The 18903-nt window shown below is 42.8% G+C and overlaps 1 protein-coding gene across 1 annotated transcript in view; it reads left to right on the forward strand.

Annotated features, from left to right (window-relative positions):
• Positions 1–34: 34 nt before the first annotated feature.
• cfap61 (cilia and flagella associated protein 61) overlaps positions 35–18903 on the forward strand; it is a 30057-nt gene continuing 11188 nt past the window's right edge. The window contains exons 1-18 of the mRNA XM_061753494.1: positions 35–433; positions 718–868; positions 950–1026; positions 2436–2503; positions 2848–2986; positions 3523–3655; positions 5147–5383; positions 6179–6282; positions 6589–6628; positions 7274–7410; positions 7500–7629; positions 7699–7776; positions 8788–8994; positions 9100–9228; positions 12287–12414; positions 16932–17024; positions 17447–17615; positions 18345–18522. Coding sequence (XP_061609478.1) covers positions 288–433; positions 718–868; positions 950–1026; positions 2436–2503; positions 2848–2986; positions 3523–3655; positions 5147–5383; positions 6179–6282; positions 6589–6628; positions 7274–7410; positions 7500–7629; positions 7699–7776; positions 8788–8994; positions 9100–9228; positions 12287–12414; positions 16932–17024; positions 17447–17615; positions 18345–18522 — 2344 coding nt within the window. The 5' untranslated portion in view covers positions 35–287. The remainder of the gene's footprint in view (positions 434–717; positions 869–949; positions 1027–2435; positions 2504–2847; positions 2987–3522; positions 3656–5146; positions 5384–6178; positions 6283–6588; positions 6629–7273; positions 7411–7499; positions 7630–7698; positions 7777–8787; positions 8995–9099; positions 9229–12286; positions 12415–16931; positions 17025–17446; positions 17616–18344; positions 18523–18903) is intronic.

Genomic DNA, 18903 nt, shown 5'->3' on the forward strand with positions numbered 1-18903 from the left:
TGAGGCGCCATGATAGTACCCAGAATGCTTTACTCCGGTTACCAAGGCAACGACTTTTGCGTCTCAATAATTTGAAACATAGCAGTTAGAATAGATTATAACATGTTCGTTTGTGTGTTTTTTTCTCATTACTTTAGTTTTAAAAGTCCACCCCTGCGTTCATTGCTCTAAAACTATTAAGTAGTTCAAAAACAACATTTTATTCACGTTTTAAGGTTTGTCTGGCTTTATCATCTCATGTCTCTACGGAAGATTTATTTTTGAAAGTTGAAGAAGAAGTTTCCGAGATGAAGTGTACTATGACGTCAAGCAGCGGTTGCGAAGAAAGAGTTACAGTCAGGAGGACTGAATGTGCGGATGCCGAGGCCATTGAACGCCTCATCACCCCTGAAGCGCGGCAACTTTTTGGCCCAATTAACGTCCTTCAACTCCTGTAAGTGCAACCCCACAACTTTACCATTGAAGTCAGCTAGCGTAATGCTAACAAACAATGCAAAACGCCTTTGACGGGCTAACAAATAATATCTATGTGGTGGCATTATATGCAAGTCTGCATATGAACATTGTGCACGTACTATACGTGCTCCCTCTTACGTGTTCCAGTTAATAGGCGAGCAGCCGCATTTTGGACCAGAACGTATGTCATTCCATATGTAACCAAATATTGCACCTGAATAACCGTAATGACTTTACTTTTCTTTTTGGGCCCTGGCCTAGGGAGAAGGCCAACCTGGCAGTGACCTTGGCCAATGAGGACGGCGACGTGGTGGCGCACGCCTCCTTCTTTGACCATCCCACCGCAGCGCTGGTGGATCCGCCTCACTGGGAATCTTACCTGCACAAACACTTCAAAGCGGACGCCTTGACAGTGTGTACATCCGTGAACAACACTCACTGGGCTCTCTGTACTTTGTCATCTAATGATGTTGTTGTTGTTGCCGTTCTCCAGCCATGGAACACGCTCTTCCTCCATCTGTTTGTGTCCCAGACCTGCTTCTCCACTGCAAGCTTTCAGCACATCATCAGGTGCCGTCACTGCCTCCAAGTAACATGCAATTACAGTTGACCCCCGCTATTTGTGGGGGATAGAGACCGGGCAAAACCAAAAACAGCGAAAATCCGTGGATAATTGACGCCCATTGTTGACCCCCCACCGCCCCACCCCACCCCCGCCAACACACACAAACACACACAAATAGATGAATCCACGGGTGCCGAACCCCAAGTATGCGAGGGTCCACTGTACACCAATGGTTGGTTGTGCTTTTGGTACGTGGGCCTTCAGTGGGGACTTAATCCACGCTTTTAATAGCACCTCAATCATATCAAGACAATTACACAACAAAACATCAACACAAAACAAAAATGAAATGTAACAGCATCCAACTGTGCCATGTACATCATCTGGAGCACTTCACAGATATTATTTATCTCGTAACATGACGAAAAATACATCATACTCAACAAATGTGCGAGAAAATGTTGCTTTGACCAATCAGAGCAGGGAAAAAATTCTGATGTCAATAAGGGCTAGCACTTTGGCCCTGTGAGCACACATTTGGAATGTGATTGGTTAAAGGATCCAATTGTGCCTTGAGATAAGAGTTTAATTAGTTCCGTGACCACGCTGGTATCGCAAAACGTTTGTATCTCAAATCATCTTTCCCCATTGAAATGAATGGAAATGCCAGCTAAATGCTGCATTAGCACCACTAACTGATATTGTCCTTCCACTGCGAGGAAACCAATTGATGGTGACCGGATGTTGTGAAGTGTGCTGCTGCCATCTAGCTGTAGGGGTCTGAGGCGCACCCGTATCTCAGCGCACTCTTATCTGAAATTTTGCTCGTACCTCAAGACAAAAAAAATAGACTCAAAATAAATTAACACAATTACGTGGAACAAATATTGGAAATTAGGTTGGAAATGTACGTCAGTGCTGATCTCCCATCACTGAATTACACACATAGACACATGGATATTATTTTGTGTCAAATATGGTGATGTGTTATTGATATACAGCACTTGTTCCCAACCTTTATTGAGCCAAAGCACAATACATTGAGAGAAATCTCATGGTGCAAAACCAACCAAAAATGTCACAAAAAGTATAAATACTGAAAAAAATGATGATATCATCTCAATATACTCACAAATGTACTGACTCGGGGTGAAATGTGGGCCTATTTGGCTTAACACAAAGCTATCGTTCTGAATGGCAACAGTTGGATGCACAGGTTCATTGTACCTTCTGCCATCTAATGGAAGAGTATTGAATTGTTCTGCCTGTAACTATATGTCGCTGGCATCAATGAATGAACAAAGAGACTTTTTTTGTAGTAAATAAATAAGCAATTAAGTGCAATTCCCACACAATTGTTGTGAATGGTTGATATATGTGTGCTAGATTGTGTGTTGTTGTGTGTCACAAACAGCGCTGTGTTCAACACCACTGCTGAGCTGGACTACGTGTGCCTGCTGAGCGCAACATCTGTCTGCTTAGGTAAATCATCTCTCTCATTCAAGACAGCACTTTGCACTAGTGATTAGCACATCTGCCTCACGGTTCCGAGGTTCCGGGTTTGAACCTCGGTTTCGACCTTGCTATGTGGAGTTTGCATGTTCTCCCCGTTCTAACGTGGGTTAGCATGTTAGCTTCCTTGAAGACTTTCAATTGTCTATAGTTGCCTTGTGATTGGCTGGCGGCCAGTCCAGGGTGTAACCTGCCTGTCACTCAAAGTCTGCTGGGATAGGCTCCAGCTCACCCATGACTCTAATGAGGATCAGCGCTATAGACAATGGATGAATGGATCTATCTCATTCGTGAATGTGTGCGTGTGTGTGCAGAAGCGGCCTTGGACAAGTTGTTGGAGCCCTTGCAGCGTCTGACTGAAGAAGAAGAAGAAGAAGAAGAAGCCGCTGTGCTGAATTTGTTAGTGTGTCACAGGCAAAGACTCTGCCCAAGACTCTATGTCCGGCCAGCAAGGTCATTCCTCATCTCCACACACACACACAAACGCACAGATGCACTCACATGGACACACATACTCAAGAGCAAGCACACGCACACACAGATACACGAACGCGCAAACACACAGAAGCAAGATTTCACTACTAGTGTAATATACAGTACTGCTGTTGTTGCTGCAGTAACGTTTTAGGCCAATGGGGGCAGTCTAGTTTTTTTTTTTTTTTTTTAGATGACACTGGTTTGACATGGTGGCCAACTGGTTAGCACATCTTTCTCACTGTTCTGAGGTTCAAATCCGGCCTCCCCTATGTGGAGTTTGCATGGTTGTTTGTTTATATGCGCCCTGTGACTGGCTGGCGACCAGTTCGGGGTGCGCCTCACCTCTTGCCCAGTCGGCTCCGATGGGCTCCAGCACGCCCGCGACCCTGGTGAGGATAAGCAGTGCGGAGAATGGATGGATGGTTTAACGTGACACTTACAGACCACTTTATTAGGTACACAGTGTAAAGAGATAAATCAAACGTGTGTGCGCCTGTGTGTGTTTGTGTCAGGGTGGAAGACCACGATGACGTCATGCACATCGTGGCTCAGGAGACAAAAATTCTGTCGGTCATGCGCCGGCCGTACTTCCTGTCGGAGCTCATCGAGGCCCAGGACGAGCGCAACCACGCTGCTGTGTGTGAGGTGGGTTGGTGGTGTGCGGCCGGGGGACAAACTAATTTCCATTGCGGGAAGCATCATAATTTCATATGTAATTAACTTATAACTTATAATTGCTATGAGAAAAAAAAATTCTGAAAAAAACACAAGGAAGCAGAGATCCGGTAAAAAAAACAAAAAAACCATACAAAAAAAAACAAGTGAATAAGCAGGGGTTTCTGTGAATTATGGGTGATAGATAGGTTCCTCCCCAGGTGGCATGGTGGATGACAGGTTAGCACATCTGCCTCATAGTTCTGAGGACCCAGGTTCAAATCCGGCCTCGCCTTTGTGGAGTTTGCATGTTCTCCCCGTGCCTGCGTGGGTTTTCTCCGGGTGCTCCGGTTTCCTCCCACGTCCCAAAACATGCATGGTAGGTTTATTGAAGATTCTACATTGCCCATTGGTGTGAATGATTGTTTGTTTATAAGTGCCTGTGATTGGCTGGCAACCAGTTCAGGGTGTACCGCGCCTCTCGCCCGCAGTTATCTGGGATAGGCTCCAGCATACCCGTGACCCTAATCAGAATAAGCGGTGTAGAAAATGGATGGATGGAGGTTCCTCTCCAAAAAATATGTGAATTTGCGAATGCCGAACCGTGAATATGTGGGTGTCCTTTGTGTTGTTCAGTTGATATTAAGAAGGAATTGGGTGGAAAAAAACAACGACTATAAACTACGATACTTTTAAAAACTGTAAAAAGTGAAGAAAATATGCAACTTTGGTACAGATTTTCTGCCAAGAAAAGAATGAATCCATTTTGGCAGAAACATGGAGTAGATACATTTGATTTGCTTTAGTGTGCCACAGAAACTGAAAATAATATGGCAGTCCGGATACACGTGTTGTAGCAGAACCCCCACTGCCGTGTGCGAGTCCAAAATCGTCCTGGTGGCGTCTGACACTCTCCTGGCGCTTTGACAGGACGTCACAATAGTGCCAGGGTTTTCTCCCTGGTGGCTGGTGGGGCAGATGCTGATGGCAACGTACAGTACCGTACGTACAGTATGTCCCAATGCGGCTGAGATGCAGCCAACACCTGCTCTCGCTCAACACTTTGTGTCCATGACTCACAGACACATTCATGTCGAGGATTTCAACAAATGTCTCGCAAAACTTTTAGCTTGTTAACCCACTGGGCTCTATGCTGGCCTTGTAGATCCATGTGGCTAGGTTTTTTTGCTGTCTGAATGCAAATGCTATCAAACTTCCCAAAGTTGTGGATTTCTTTCAGATATTTTCATTTCCAACTTGTATCGGAAAGTGAGGTGCTACTGTACAGTAAAAAAAAATATATATTATATATTCTCAGTAAATACTGGAGAATATACAATAATTATTTTTAGGCTGTTTTAGCTCAAAGGTTAGTAAAATGGAACAAGGGCCGAGGGTTGAAGATGAGTCTTGATGATGATGATGATGACGACGATGATGATGATGACAATGATGATGAAATTATCCTTGTCCTCCCGGCAGTGCGACGGCGTCATCACGGGTTTCATCAGCGTGACTGCGGAGGTGGATGTATGGCGACTGCAGGAACATTTCAACCTGACTCACTATGGCGGTTTGTGGAAAGCCAAGCAGGTTGACAGCGACGACACTGATCCGCATCCTGACAGCGCCAAGGAACCACCGCAAGAACCGTCACAAGAACCACCACAAGAACCGCTAGAAGAACAAGATCCAGGAGGAGGAGAAGAAGAACCCCAGGTTGAAAAAAAAGTCCTAATTATTGTCTACAGCGGAAGTCATTTATGAACATTTTTGAACCTTTAATAATAGTCATAGTTTCAATTTTCAGTATATACAGTACAGTGGTGGCTTGAGATACGAGTTTAATTCGTTCCTTGGCAATGCTTAGAACTCAAAACACTCTTAACTTGCTCCAATCATCTTTCTCCAATGAAATGAATGGAAATGCCATTCATCTGTTCCATCTTAAAAAAAATAGAGACAAATAGCACTCTATGATGTACTTTATTCAAATATCATATATTAATGACATAAATAGAATTAAATTTGTCACATGTTCTCATGCAATTCGACGCACATTGTGCTGCTCATTTTGGTGCACACACCTTGGCCACCTGGGACATTATGCATCTATATCGACTGATATTACTTATTCGTTCTTTGCAGAGGATAAAGAACATACAAGTGTGTCCTGATATATTGTCTGTCTACATGTGTTTCTGCATTGTTTGTGTTCAAACATCCATTGCTTAAAGGGTTATAACACTGTCACATAGATGCTATTCATTAGCCTGCCTATGGAGTTTCCCATTATGTGTTAGAATTAAGCCAGTGGACTTCAAGGCAAAGTTTGGTCTAATTCTGTTTGTTGATCGACATTGATCGTTTGATCAGATGGACGGCTCGTATCATGAATAACTTGTACGTGGGGTATTTCAAAGCACCACTGTATATACACCAATTTTTATTCAAAGTGTACAAGAGAAGAACTATTGAAGAACCTTTTTCATTTTAATTGATTGTTGTGTTCAGGAGGGGGAAGAGGAGGTTCTGTCTGCAACATTTGAAGAACCCTCAGCAGTACCCAACACCTTCTGTATCCAGTTCTTCTTCTCAGAGAAGAACTATGAGATAAGGTGAGGACAAGACTGCTGCAGTTTTTTTCTTTTACTGCATCCTGTTGCTATTAAAATTCTAAGTGGAGTTTTCCCGATTGTGTTCCTAACTGAGAATGCTGCAACTACAAACAGATGGCAGTTTAAAGATGAATAACGCCTCCTGGTGGTGCAGTTAGATGGTCCTCCTTTGCCAAAGGTCACGCGTAGGTTGACGACAGCAGCTCGTCCTGAGCTGATGGGACACAGTTGTGTTGCCATAGTGACCAGCAGCTTGGGCCAAGCGTCGTTTCAACTCCTCCTCATCCTCTTCTTCTGGTCTTACAGATCACTCGACTTGATTCCATACATATTCCAACTCTTTCCGGTGAGTGCGCACCTGGTCTTTAACATGCCTCCACCATGATTAAAAAAACGAAGTACTGATGTGAACTACATTATATACACAAACATCACAAAGAACAATGGAAGCATTAAAAAAGAAAAGTTTTGTTTCAAGTTATATGTGCACCAAGTTTTGTCATAAAATTCCAATTATTTTGGGATTATTTTAGAATTAAACTCACCTGAGAGTCGTCCAAAAGAACGCCACTTGCTGCTGACATGTAACACAGGTGTAACACAGAAAGAATGTAAACATAACACACATGAAATATTCGTGTAACCCAAATGTAACACATGTGGCACACATAGTTGCGTGTGCCACGTGTTACACATCATCACACATTTGACACAAATATAACACACAAATATGACACTCATGTAACGCATGTAACTCAGCAACACATTTAACACACATGTAAGACACGTTTACCACGAATGCAACACCTGTAACGCATAGCAGAAATGTAACTAATGTCACATAAATGTAACACATCTAACACTAATGTAACACAAACAACATACTTGTGCTACTTATGTTACACAAATGCAAGATAGATACGATGCATCACACATTTAACACAAATGTAACACAAATCTCACATACATGTTCGTTGGAAACGTCCATCAGTATCTGGACTTCTGCATCATCACCGTCCCGACGTTGTCTCCGGACTTCCCGCTCCTGCAGAACTTCCAGAGAGTTCCTCCACGACCCAGCAGCCTGTTGCCCTCTGACCTCTATGTCCTGCACCGTGATAGTCTGAGGTGGGCCACGCCGTGGCGGGTGGGACTTCCAGCTGACCCTGTCCGCTGGTTGTCAACGTGTCGCTGTGCGTTTTGGGATGTTCTTGCAGGAGCGTCAAAGTGCGACTGGCGACGGAGTCCGACAGGAACGGCGTGGCCGACCTGATGGCCGACATGAGACTGGGAGGAGACGCCCTGCTACAGGACCTGGACCTCATCTTCAACAATCAAAGTGATGGGGTCGGTACACACACACACACATACACACACACACACACACACACACACCTGATGTAACTGTCCCCGTAGGCCGAACGTCCTCTGCAGGCCTTTGTGGCCGACGTGGATGGGGCCATGGTCGGGACGTTGATCATCAGCGACGAGAAGGTAAGCTTCTACAAGATCCTCATGTTTGTTTTGGCATCTTTATTGTTCCACTGGGAAAAAAACAATAGGAAAACCAATCAGCCTTTTCACCTTTGTGTTCCTAACTGTTGTGATAGAAGCCCAGCAACAGGACCGTCACCAAAAAAGAGGAACGTAATTACCTGTTGGGCACTTCATTAAGTACACCTGCAACAATCTTGGGTTCTCAAAATTTTGAGGATCCAGGGACATCTTACATGGGAGAATCCAAGGGCCCCTAGTTAAGCTAAGGCAAAGTAAACAAATACCATGCAAGCGTGCCATTAAATGTCATGGGAATTAAACATTTGCCTGATTCTGAGGAAAAAGTTACATTCCAGTAACTAGCTCAAATTAATCCATTTTTATTGGAAAAAAATAAGAAGTAGTTGTGTTTTTCCAACATACTGTAAATTGTAATTTTATATTAAGTGTATTTAAAAAAATGCTAATTTATTCTCGAAACAAAGTTTGAAAACAACTACATTTGGTAATATTATGCTTTTTAAAACGGAAAATAATCAATTAGATATATACAAATAATTTAAAATGTACAGAGTACTGAGTAAAATAGATCAAATGTCAAGTAAATGCTTAAATAATTATGTCAGTGTTATTGGTACCAATGTGACAAGAATGGTTGGAAGAAAAAAAACAAAGTTGAAAAAGTAGGTTTTAAACTATATGTAAAAATGTGCAAAGGTTTTGATGAAAAAAATCTAATTAAATAACCACCTTAATCCGAACTCTGTTCTTCCTCAATACTAAATAAATACCAACATGAAATACAAAATTAAAATGAAATATCACTGAGAGCTATGTTGACTGTTCATTGCTGTTGGGGCCCCGCTAAGCAGGTGCTTAGTCGACTTTGTCCTTTGGGCCAGCACTGAACGCACTGAAATCATATGAATCGAAGTTGAGCATGATTGTCTTTCCAAAGACACGCTTGGATGGCGTTTCCTTTGTCGGCGTCTGTTCTCGCCCCCTCAGGACATGGAGTACATCCGGGCCCGCTACAACATCGAGAACTTCATCTACTTCAGCCATCACGGCAGCCACGAGCATGCTCAACTCCACCACTTTGTACTCCACCGCTGCTTCCAACACGTCAGTCGACATTTCTTCAAAGAGACACTGCGGCTGGCCCGCAAGTCCAGCTTGTACCACCGCGTGTACCCGCTCGACTCGGGCCAAGAGGTGGAGTCAACACACTGGGCCTCTTGGGCCTCACTTTTAACAACATCCCCTGATAACCAGCTTCGGTGTGAACTCAGGTGACCGGGCTTCTTCTTGTGCCCCCAGAACTGCTGTGTGCATCATCTTGACTATGTCCTGGACTGCGCCGTGCCCGTGCGCCCTCGCCGTCAAATCATCTACCCTCTCATGGAGCTCGGCGCCAACGCACCTGCCAGGAGCATCACCGACGAGCAGGTGGGCTCACACACACTCGTGGGGAAACGTTTCCATGGCGAGCAAATTCAACATTTGAAAGCGAAGTTTGACACTTTGGAATGAACATTGTAGATATAAACAACATCTTTCTGACTAGTCGTAATTACATTTTTTATCTGGAATATTCATTCAAAATATCTGTTAAGTAATTGTGACTAGTCGAAACGCTGTGAATTAGCAATACCTGAATTCTACTTTTGCCTCGTCAAAACTGAATTACGGATATCTGCAACGTCATTTCGCTTAGGACAAATGAAGTCACTTCTGCCGTTCTTGTGTATAGGTGTTCTTGTAACTGCTATCTACAATTCAGTTGCAGAGATCCAATTTAAGATATCTACAACACCAGTCGTAATTACAGTAATACATATCTACAACATAATGTTGCCTAGTTAAAATGAAAAGGGACATGTTGACACGTTACAGATATCCGAAATGTTCTTTTTGACTAGGCAAAATTCAATTTTAGATATCCGTAACAAATATCTAGTCTAGCAGTAAAACGTTGAGAAGGCTTGCCATACGTTCCTGTCCACTAGATGGCGCTGAATCATCTCATGTTTGAACCGGTGTCACAGGGCACAGCTGTTGTTCATGCTTGGATGAGGTTGGTGTTAAGAAGCCGTGGTGGGAACAAAAAATATTTTGTGACTGTATTTAAGTCGATTTTTAAATTTTTTTTGGCCTAAAAAGCACCTGCTTCTGGCCTTAAAAATGTGTTCATCACATCTGAAAAACACATACAAATAAGGTGTATTTTTTCTGTTGTCATGAACTACTTTGGCGGGTTTGTTACTCAGTTCACATCACAAGCATAGCTAACGGAACACTTTGTTAAAAGACGGGAACTATTGTGTGCAAAGTTTTTTTCCACTGTGCCAAGTTATCAAGATGAGTATTATGTGGAAATGACAGTAAAACTTCATTTTTACTTTTCACTCAGTACATAAGTACAAATACGTTACTACATTTACATAAAGATTTGAATGAGTACTTATACCAGACTCTTTTTTACAGAAGTATCTGTATTTACAGTGTAAGTACAGTGGGATTACTTTTGCCACCGCCGGGAAGAAGCTGCTGAAATAAAGACGGGAGTCAGGCCCATTTGTGTCGAGTGATTGACTTCAATGTGAAGTAAATATTTAGCTCAATGTGCACGTTGACATGTTTTGTTGGAAGGCCGAGCCCCTGCTTGCCCTGCTGGTGTGCAGATAAGAGATAAGAGCTTGCGTCGTTGAATCAAAGTCAAAGCACCTGCGGGCTCTTATCAGCACGCTATTGTGTTAAGCACAATTAAAACACGACTGAAGCTGTTGCACACAATTAGACTATTGAAGCTGCTCTAAGCGCTAGTCTCATGCATGGTGGCCCTCAAAGTCATGGCATAAAGTCATGTCTCGATCAGGGTAGACCAGAATTCATAACTCACTTATCAATGTATTAACACTAAAATTTTATTAACGCCAAACATTTTAAAGTAAGTCCTTCCTCTCCTTTCCAGCGCATGCCTCCACCTTTCAAAATGTCCGTCCCTGCTTTCACTGCAGATCACAATATCATAAGCAAACATCAAGATTAGTGGGGATTCCAGTCCAACCTCATCTGTCACCCTATCCATCACTATTGCAATCGGGAGGGGGCTCAGAGCTGATCCCTGATGCACTCCCATCTCCACCTTAAACTCCTATGTCACACCTCACCACTATCCTAACCCTTTCATACAAATACTGTGCAATTCTAACAAACTTCTCTGCCACTCCAGACTTCGGCATGCAGTCCCACAGTTCCTCTCTGGGTACCCTGTCATTGGCTTTCTCTTTAATGACACAATGCACCTCCTTCTCTGTATTTCTCAATCAACACTTTCAAGGCAAATAATGCATTTCTGGTACTCTTCCTAGGTATGAAGCCATACTGTTGCTCACAAATACTTCTGTCGTGAGTCTAGCATTCACTACTCTGTCCAGTAAGTTCATCGTGTGTCTCGTCAACTTTATTCCTCTATATTTCCCAAAAATCTCCCTTGTTCTGAAAAATGGGCACCAGCACACTTGTCCTCAATTCCTTAGGCATCTTCTCAGCCTGTAGAATTCTGTTGAACAACATGGTCAAAAACTCCACAGCCACCTCTCCTAGATGCTTCCATACCTCCACAGGTATGCCATTAGAACCAACTGCCTTTCCATTTTTCATTCTCTTTAGGGCCTTTCTAACTTCCTTCCCCCTTATCTTCTATCCTATCCCCCTTAATGACAATCATTGCTGCTTCCTGTTCCACAGCAATCGCCTCCTCTAATCTCCATTCCCTCATTCATCAATACCTCAAAGTATTCTTTTCAAGTATCCTACGCACCACTGGTACCAGGCAACACATTTCCATTGCTATCTTTAATCAGCCTAACCTGCTGCACATCATTCCCATCTCAGTCTCTCTGACTAGCCAATCCATATAGACCATTCTCTCCCTCTTTACTGTCCAACCTAGTATACAAGTCCTCATATCCTGGTTTGGCCTTGGCGACCTCTACCTTCACCTTACGCCGCATCTCCCTGTATCTGGTCTCCTCTCCTCTGTCCCTTCCATGTCTCACTCCTACCTAGCTAACTTCTTTCCTTGTATGCCTTCCTGCACATTGAGGTGCCACCACCAATTCTCCTTCTTCCCTTTCCTACCAGAAGAGACACCAAGTATTCTCCTGCCTTTCTCTCTGATCACCTTGGCCGTAGCCACCAAGAGCCTGTCTCACCTTCCGTCCTCATTTATGCCCTTACTTTTTTTATGTTGCAAACCTGTGTTCCATTATATTCTCCCTTAATTGACCCATGGGTATCAGTAACGTTTAATAAATCTGAATCTGAATACTGTCAATGTTATTGCACTTGACATCACACAGTCAGTGGTGCACATTAATTAGTATTCATATTCCTGTGAAAATAACACCAATTAAAGCCATGGCCTACAGTCACATGTGATAGAGCTAAAAGCACCCAGTGTGATGACACATTTTTGTTGTTGTATTTTTCTGTGCCGCAGGCTCCGTTTGCGCTAAACCTCATTAGCCGTAAACTGACCATGGAGCCGAAGGTCACGGTCAACGCCAGGATCGTCCTGGTGGGGGCGTCGGACACGGGCCTGTCCTTCCTCGAGGTCCTTTGTTTCTGGTGCGTCGACCTCGAAAGCACTTTCATATCATCATTCGTATCATAATTTGTCAGGACAATATTTTCTGCTTGTGGCTGGAGTTCCTCCAAAGTCAGATTGTTCTGATTGGACGCCCCAGGCAAAGATTAAATGCTGGTGGCCATTAACCCCCTGAGCCCCCATCCACAAACATGCACGCACACACACACACACGCACGCACACACACACACACACACACCATCTGTGGGTCACGTTCGCAGAGAGTGTAAACTAGGCCGTCCTGGTGTGCATGAAGTGACAGTGATGATCAAGTCAGGAGAGCAACAACAACTCCCACAATGCACCACAAGCATAAACATGTAGTCTGATTGCAGCTTCATATGTTTAATCCCATCTGTCAATCATCCTGTCCATCATCTATTCTGTTTATCAACTTGTCTAGTAATTACTAATTAAGAACCGTTAAGAAGCACTGACCTACATTTATACCTAAATTCTAGTATTTGTTCCAATAATCTGTATTAATTTAGACAAACACAAATATTACTGAGTAACAGAAAATAAATCTATCGCTTCGATAATTTTAGACAGCAGCCTCATAAAAGCCATGCTTTGTTTGATTTAACTCGTTCCGACTGCGCATAAGATTGCTTATAACTTTCAGAAAGTATAGCCGCAAAACTGACAATTGTCACAGTGCGCTGAAATGACAGACATAAGGAAATACAGAGTTGATGCTGAGTTTTGTCATAGGTGACTGCCATTAGATCTTTGAGAAGTTCCAAATTTGTATGTTGCAATAATTTGTTTAATTGCCGTAATGTTAACACAATCAGAAAAGATCAGTTTTCGCCATCGCTTCTTATTTTGCCCATGCATCTTCTTCATGGTTATGTTTTTTCACACTTGCTATTTAAACATGCAAAATCAGCAATTGCAATTCGTCTCAGGTTTGATAATGTTTGCATGTACTCCTCCCACAATGTGCAAAATGATCTGCGTCGTGAAATGGAATGTAGCCGATCAATAAGCGACCTGACTGAAGAACAGGGAAAGGGGCGTTAATAAACTATCTTTAGTAACTACATTTTACTTAAATGTTAAATGTTACTACACGAATGTACTGGATGAAAAACATGTAACTGAAACTGTAATTTTATGCACAGTTTGAATATTTGATTCTTTCACGTACCACTCACACACACCAGTCCACGTAACACACTTTGAGAATGACTGCTCTAACCAATCAGTTTTCAAGTTCTTCCTCGCTAGTCCTTGGTGATGTCAGGATTTGTCTTCCTCAGATTGGTTGGTCAGAGCAAAACTGTTCAACTAGCAAAACACCTATAGCGATCTGCACACAATACATTTCATACTCAGCATCTCTGGTGTGTCTGATGCATTTTATCTCAAGGTTGTGTTTTTGTCTCCACTGGATACTACAATTTGTACATCTGTAGTATCCAGTGGCTGCTGTTTGGGTGAAGGAGCAGCTGATAGCTGGCAGGCAGGAGGATGGGTGCTAGTTTGAAGTGTGCGGCTGGCAACACGTCGGTGGTGTCAATGTGGAGCCCAGCTGTTTGGTGGTGAGCGTGTCCAGCACCAGCAACCTTTAATTGGCCTCCACTGTGCGGCCATCAGCGCTCGTGTTTGCCTCCGCTAACGAGTTGACTAATGAGGTCGTTAGTGTACGCCCAACTGATGCCAAGGTGAAAGATGGCTCGGTGCGGACCTGTGGGGCCTTGTGTCGGCCTAGACCAAACTACTGCCGTCCCATTTCCTACTCCCTAATCGCTATATAGGGATTTTTAGTCTACTCTTTAGGGAACTATCTAGGTCCACTATATAAAAATCCTTTTGACGTGATAGGGAGTAGAGAATGAGTAAATGATTCCGAACGTTTGCGTGTTGCCAGTGGTTCCTTGAGATGCGAGTTTTTCAAGCTACGAGCTGTTGTGTGGCCGATTTCGCGCTTTGATTTGCGAGCAAAAATTTCAGATATGAACATTGTCTGGTGGCAGTGACCTGTGTATTGCCACTCACTTTTGAACTTTACTCTCACATCAAGCATAAAACAAAGAGAATTACACGTTGTGGATTTATTAAAACAACCACATAGCCTCAACTAGCTTAATTCTGACATAATGGGAAACACTCGAGACAAGATAACAAAAAGATAGCATCATCACACACGTAGACAGATCATATCACAATACTCATAGAGATATATTTTTTATCCTGTGTGAAGAATGGCTCATGTTATTGTGGCTTACTGAGGAATGAGTCTACTGTATGTATATCCATGTCTGTATTGTACTGCCCTCAGGTGGCCAAGTTGTGCACAACAGAAGGAGCAGCAATAGATCCATTTAATTGAATCAAAAACTGAGGCAAAAAACTGTTTAATTCTAATTACTGTCTGATTTTCTAAAGTAAAATGTTATTTCGTGCCATTTTCTGAATTTAAAAAAACACATTACAAAACTTTGTGGTGTTTTTTTTTTTGCGGGTTAAAAAAAAGATTAATGGCATTTCCATTCCTTTTAATGGCAAAAGATGATTTGTCTTTTCAGTTACAAGAGTGGTCACGGAATGAATTAAACTCATATATCAAAGCACCACTATATTCAGGATATTTTCACGCCACAACTCAAAGTTTGTCTCATGACAAGAAGCTAACAAAACCCCGGAAACAGAAAATACTTTTTCGTTATTGGCACAATGCATCATGGGATATATTTGATTTTCTAGTGACCATCGTTGTTCACTACTTTTCAAGATGCACTGTGGGGTACATTGAGGGCATTATATAGGGAAGAACCTATACTCACTACACATTCCAACACCACTACAAAAAAGGTCAGCTCACTATATATGGCACTACACGTCTATTGTGGTTAGGCCTAAAACAGCCAAAAGCCGCCCCAAGCCCCCCAAGCCCCCCAAGCCCTCCCCTTCCCCGAAGTACCTCGTACCCCATCCCTCCCCTCTGGGACAAGGTCAGACGGATAAAGGGGTGGGCTACGGGGTCACGCCAGCCGTCTGTTGGTGGCTGATAAAGCCACGTCGCTTCATTTGCATGCAAACGGCCATCGTGCATCTCAATCCTCCTGCTGCAGATTAGAATTTCGCACTCGGCCTGTGCTCTTTGTCTCATCATCATGGGATTAGCATCATCATCATCATCATTATTATAGTATTATCATTATTGTGACTACAGTATACGCTGATGTCACATACAACTTTTTTGTTGTTGATTGTCATACCCCAAAAAACACCCCAAAATTTTCCTTCTGTTTTCAAAAAAATAATACTAATAAAATAAAAAAATAGCTCTATATTCAAATAAGACAAGATAGAGTAACCTTTATTAGTTCCACAATTGGGCAGTTTACAATAACTAATAATATACAGTTACATTTAAATTAAAATATAAGGTATATAAATGTGAGTGCGAATGGTTATTTGTCTATATTTTATGTGCCCTACGATTGGCTGGTGACCAGTTCAGGGTGTACCCCGTCTCTCGCCCGAAGTCAGCTGAGATAGGCGCCAGCACACCTGCGCCCCTAGTGAGGATAAGCGGCCAAGAAAATACCGCAAAAATGCCAAAGGTATATAAAATAAAATAATAAATAAAAAACAAATACAATTTAATTAAAATATAAGGTATACAAAATTTAAAAAATAGATACACAGAAAAATGTTATTACATAAAAATATAATAATATGAGACGATGTAAAGAAATAAACTTGTTTTCTAAAGCGTAATTACTGTACAAACAGTAGAAATCATGTGTTGGATGTGTGCCTTTAAGGGGCATGGCTTAGTGAGTGACGTCAGGAGCTAGAGAAGGTTTGTCTGTGAGTGAGTGTATGGGTGTGAGTTGTGGCCAGCAACAGCTCCTGTGAGTTTAGTCACTCCGTGGCAAAGCTCATAACTCAATTTAATTGTACCTGTATATCAAATCAATTTTCATGAGTAAAAAACAAACAAACTGAAATTCTATTTTTTTATTCCGTCCCCCAAAACACCACATTTTGTCATTTAAGTGTTTTAAAATAACACAAAAATAAACTGGTTTTATAAAGTGTGATTACTTTACATTGGGACAAGCCAAGTTACCAGCAACCTATGTAGTGTTGTATGTGTGCCTTTTAAGAGGTGTGGTCGAGTGAGTGATACCAGGAACATAAACAATTAGTTTGCATGTGAGCATCTGGGTGTGATTTGTGGCCTGCTCCTTGCGAGTGTTCTCATTTTATATTTGTGTGTTTGACTGTTTGTCCCGTCCAATCGACGCCGACTGTGGCTCTCGCCCACATGCCAGGGCATTACAGTACCTTAATTGCTCCGTTTTCATTTTCATGTTACAAGAGTGGCGACGTATCGGAAGCTCGCACGTCACTCAAGTTTTTGTTTGTGACAAACAGTTGGCACCCTTGTACCACTCTCGGTCATGGAAATAATTAAATGCATAAGTCAAGGTACCACTGTATGTTTACTTGAACTGAAAGTGTCAGTCATCTGTGCAGCCCCCACCTGAGATTCAACAACCTCACCCTCATCTCGACACATGGTTTCCCTGCCGACTGCAGCCTGACCGGCGCCAATTTCCTGTCCACCAGGCAAGTGCACTCAGTAACATGAAAAGAAAAATCCCTGTCATATTTACTAATACAGGAAACAAACTGTATCTCTGATAGACACAAATAGAGGTTCAACAGGTAACAGGTGAGACGAAACAAGACCTGAGGTGACAAGCAAGGCAACTAGTAGGCAATATTCCAGCACCTAAATCCTAAATGAGGCATAATGTGATCAGGTGTGGCTAGGAGGTCCCACCCACCAAAGGAACTAGGCGAAACTGCAGACAGAAGAAAAATGATGTCACCAGAAGACAGAAATGCACAACGTGACATTTACTAGTGGTGTAATCCGAGAAAGCTTTGGTTTTTGCCATCCGGAAATACATGTGGGGTCACAATGAATTGTCCTATCGCGCCAAGGCCCACTTGTATTCTGATCGTGTGGTGCGACCCCCTTGCAGCCACGCCTACAGCAGCAGAGACATGGCGCAGCTGCCTCTGCGCTCCTGTGTGGCCGAGGTCGCTGCCAAGATGGTCGCCATCCAGAGGAAGTCGAAACACGTGGTGGTGTCCAGCGGCGCCAAGATTCCCTACGATTACCTCGTCCTCTGCACGGGCCTGCAGTACCAGGTCACTTTATTTGGCTCGTCGTTCATATGAATAAAGATACAAGAAAAAGTATGGGAGCCCTTTGAAATAAGATGGATTTCTGTGTAAATTGGTCATAAAATGTGACCAGACCATTTTTGTCACAACAGTAGACAAACACAGTCTGCTTAAGCTGATAACACACAAACAATTGATTTCATGTTTTTAATGGACACACCATGTAAACCCCCATATATGTGAACCCCTAGGCTAATGAGTTCTCCAAGAGCTAATCGGCGTCTGGAGTCAGCCAAACCTAGAGGCCACTCAATGTGGTGGGATTGGAGTTATTGGTTAAAGCTGCCCTCTGCTGTAAAAACACTTTTGGGTTTACTATTCTAAAGAAGCATTGCCAGATGTGAACCATGCCTCACGCAAAAGAGCTATCAGAATACCTACGATTAAAGGGAAACTAAACCCAAGATGTCAAAACGTATTGTATTATAAATATATATTGTTATATTTTACATGTGCATATCTTCTTAATGAGCTGCTGTTTACTTAAATCTACAAAGTGTTTATTCTAAAAAATACATTTAAAACATAGCTTCTACTCGCTTGGGGGCCACCGTTTTTAGGTCTTTTTACGCTCACGATTGAATGTGACGTGTATCAGCCAATTTCTGCCAGCTTTATTTACTAAGAAGAAGCTAAAACATGAATGTAACCTACCTAAGTCCATCTTAAATCTTGTTGTTGTTGTTTGTGTAGGTGCCGTGTCCAAAGGAAATGAATCAAGACCAGCTCGACGCAAATGACCAGAAGGAGGTGGCGTCCTTTCCCCCCAGGTACACCGGCACTGTACCCTCCAATTTATTCACCCTAAACGACCCACATGACTGCAACACAGCTCGATCCTGGCTGCTCAAAAACTTTGTGAGGAGTAAAGGTACATGCACACGCACACTACTGTTGGGTTGCCAAATGGCACATTATCTTAAAAATGCTTCTACCGGCAAGACTTGTCAAGTCATGTAGTTCAAGTCGCTTTTCATGAATACCAAGTCAAAATCTATCCATCCATCCATCCATCCATTTTCTGAGCCGGTTCTCCTCACTAGGGTCGCGGGCGTGCTGGCTATCATCGGGCAGGAGGCGGGGTCCACCCTGAACTGGTTGCCAGCCAATCGCAGGGCACATACAAACAAACAACCATTCGCACTCACAGTCACACCTACGGATTAATTTAGAGTCCCCAATTAATGCATGTTTTTGGGTTGTGAGAGGAAACTGTAGTGCCCGGAGAAAACCCACGCAGGCACGGGGAGAA

The sequence above is a fragment of the Phyllopteryx taeniolatus genome, chromosome 18, assembly GCF_024500385.1.
Source record: "Phyllopteryx taeniolatus isolate TA_2022b chromosome 18, UOR_Ptae_1.2, whole genome shotgun sequence".
Classification (NCBI taxonomy): domain Eukaryota; kingdom Metazoa; phylum Chordata; class Actinopteri; order Syngnathiformes; family Syngnathidae; genus Phyllopteryx; species Phyllopteryx taeniolatus.